A 734-nucleotide genomic window follows, 5' to 3' on the forward strand; every position below is an offset into this window, starting at 1 on the left:
GCGCAGGCCCCCGCCATACACAGCAAGGGCACGTCGTTGGCCAACCGGGAGGACAGCTCAGCTGCAGGGATGGTGAGGGGTCAGTGGTGGGGTTGGGGGTCCTGGGGTGGGGGGGTGTGGGGGGGTGATGCGGACCCCCCCTACCTGCCGGTGTCCCCTGGAAGAAGGCCAGATCCTGGCGCACCAGGCAGGAGAAGAGCCGGTGGCAGGTGCTCAGTTTGAGCCGGGTGTGCGCCAAGGTGAAGAGACCCCCGCGGCAGCCAGCGAACAGCGAGCTGGGGGGACAGACGGACACAGGGACGCCCCGTCAGCCCGGTCCCAGGGGACGGACGGAAAGGGGGACACAGGGACCCCCACCTGCCCAAATCAGCGGCGAGCACCAGGCCGATGGTGAAGGCGGTGGGTCCGTCCCCATGCCGGATGGCATCCAGGACTTTGCCGGTGCAGTAGGGTCCCGCGGTCTCACCTGCACAGGCACCGGTGGGTGAGGGGGGGGTCAGCGCCTCCTGGCGGCAGCAACGCCGGGACACCATACCCCACCCCCCACCCCACGTCTGCCATCACTCACCCAGCACGGCCAACACCAGGAAGAGGAAGGCACCACCCAGGACGGGCCATTCAGCCCACGCCAGTGCCAGCAGCCGCCCCATGGCCACCGGCGACTTGGTGCCCACGGCCTCGCCGGGTGCTGGTGTGGCCCAAGCCAGAAGTGCTGCGGCGGGGGCGCCGGGGGG

The 734-nt window shown here is 70.6% G+C and overlaps 1 protein-coding gene across 1 annotated transcript in view; it reads right to left on the reverse strand.

The window, feature by feature from the left end:
• LOC103907923 (antigen peptide transporter 2) overlaps positions 1 to 734 on the reverse strand; it is a 9,381-nt gene that overhangs the window by 5,997 nt on the left and 2,650 nt on the right. The window contains 4 exon segments of the mRNA XM_009290210.2: positions 31 to 61; positions 145 to 275; positions 358 to 466; positions 569 to 730. Coding sequence (XP_009288485.1) covers positions 31 to 61; positions 145 to 275; positions 358 to 466; positions 569 to 730 — 433 coding nt within the window.

The sequence above is a fragment of the Aptenodytes forsteri genome, unplaced genomic scaffold (genome assembly GCF_000699145.1).
Source record: "Aptenodytes forsteri isolate BGI_AS27 unplaced genomic scaffold, ASM69914v1 Scaffold474, whole genome shotgun sequence".
NCBI classification, from domain to species: Eukaryota; Metazoa; Chordata; class Aves; order Sphenisciformes; family Spheniscidae; genus Aptenodytes; species Aptenodytes forsteri.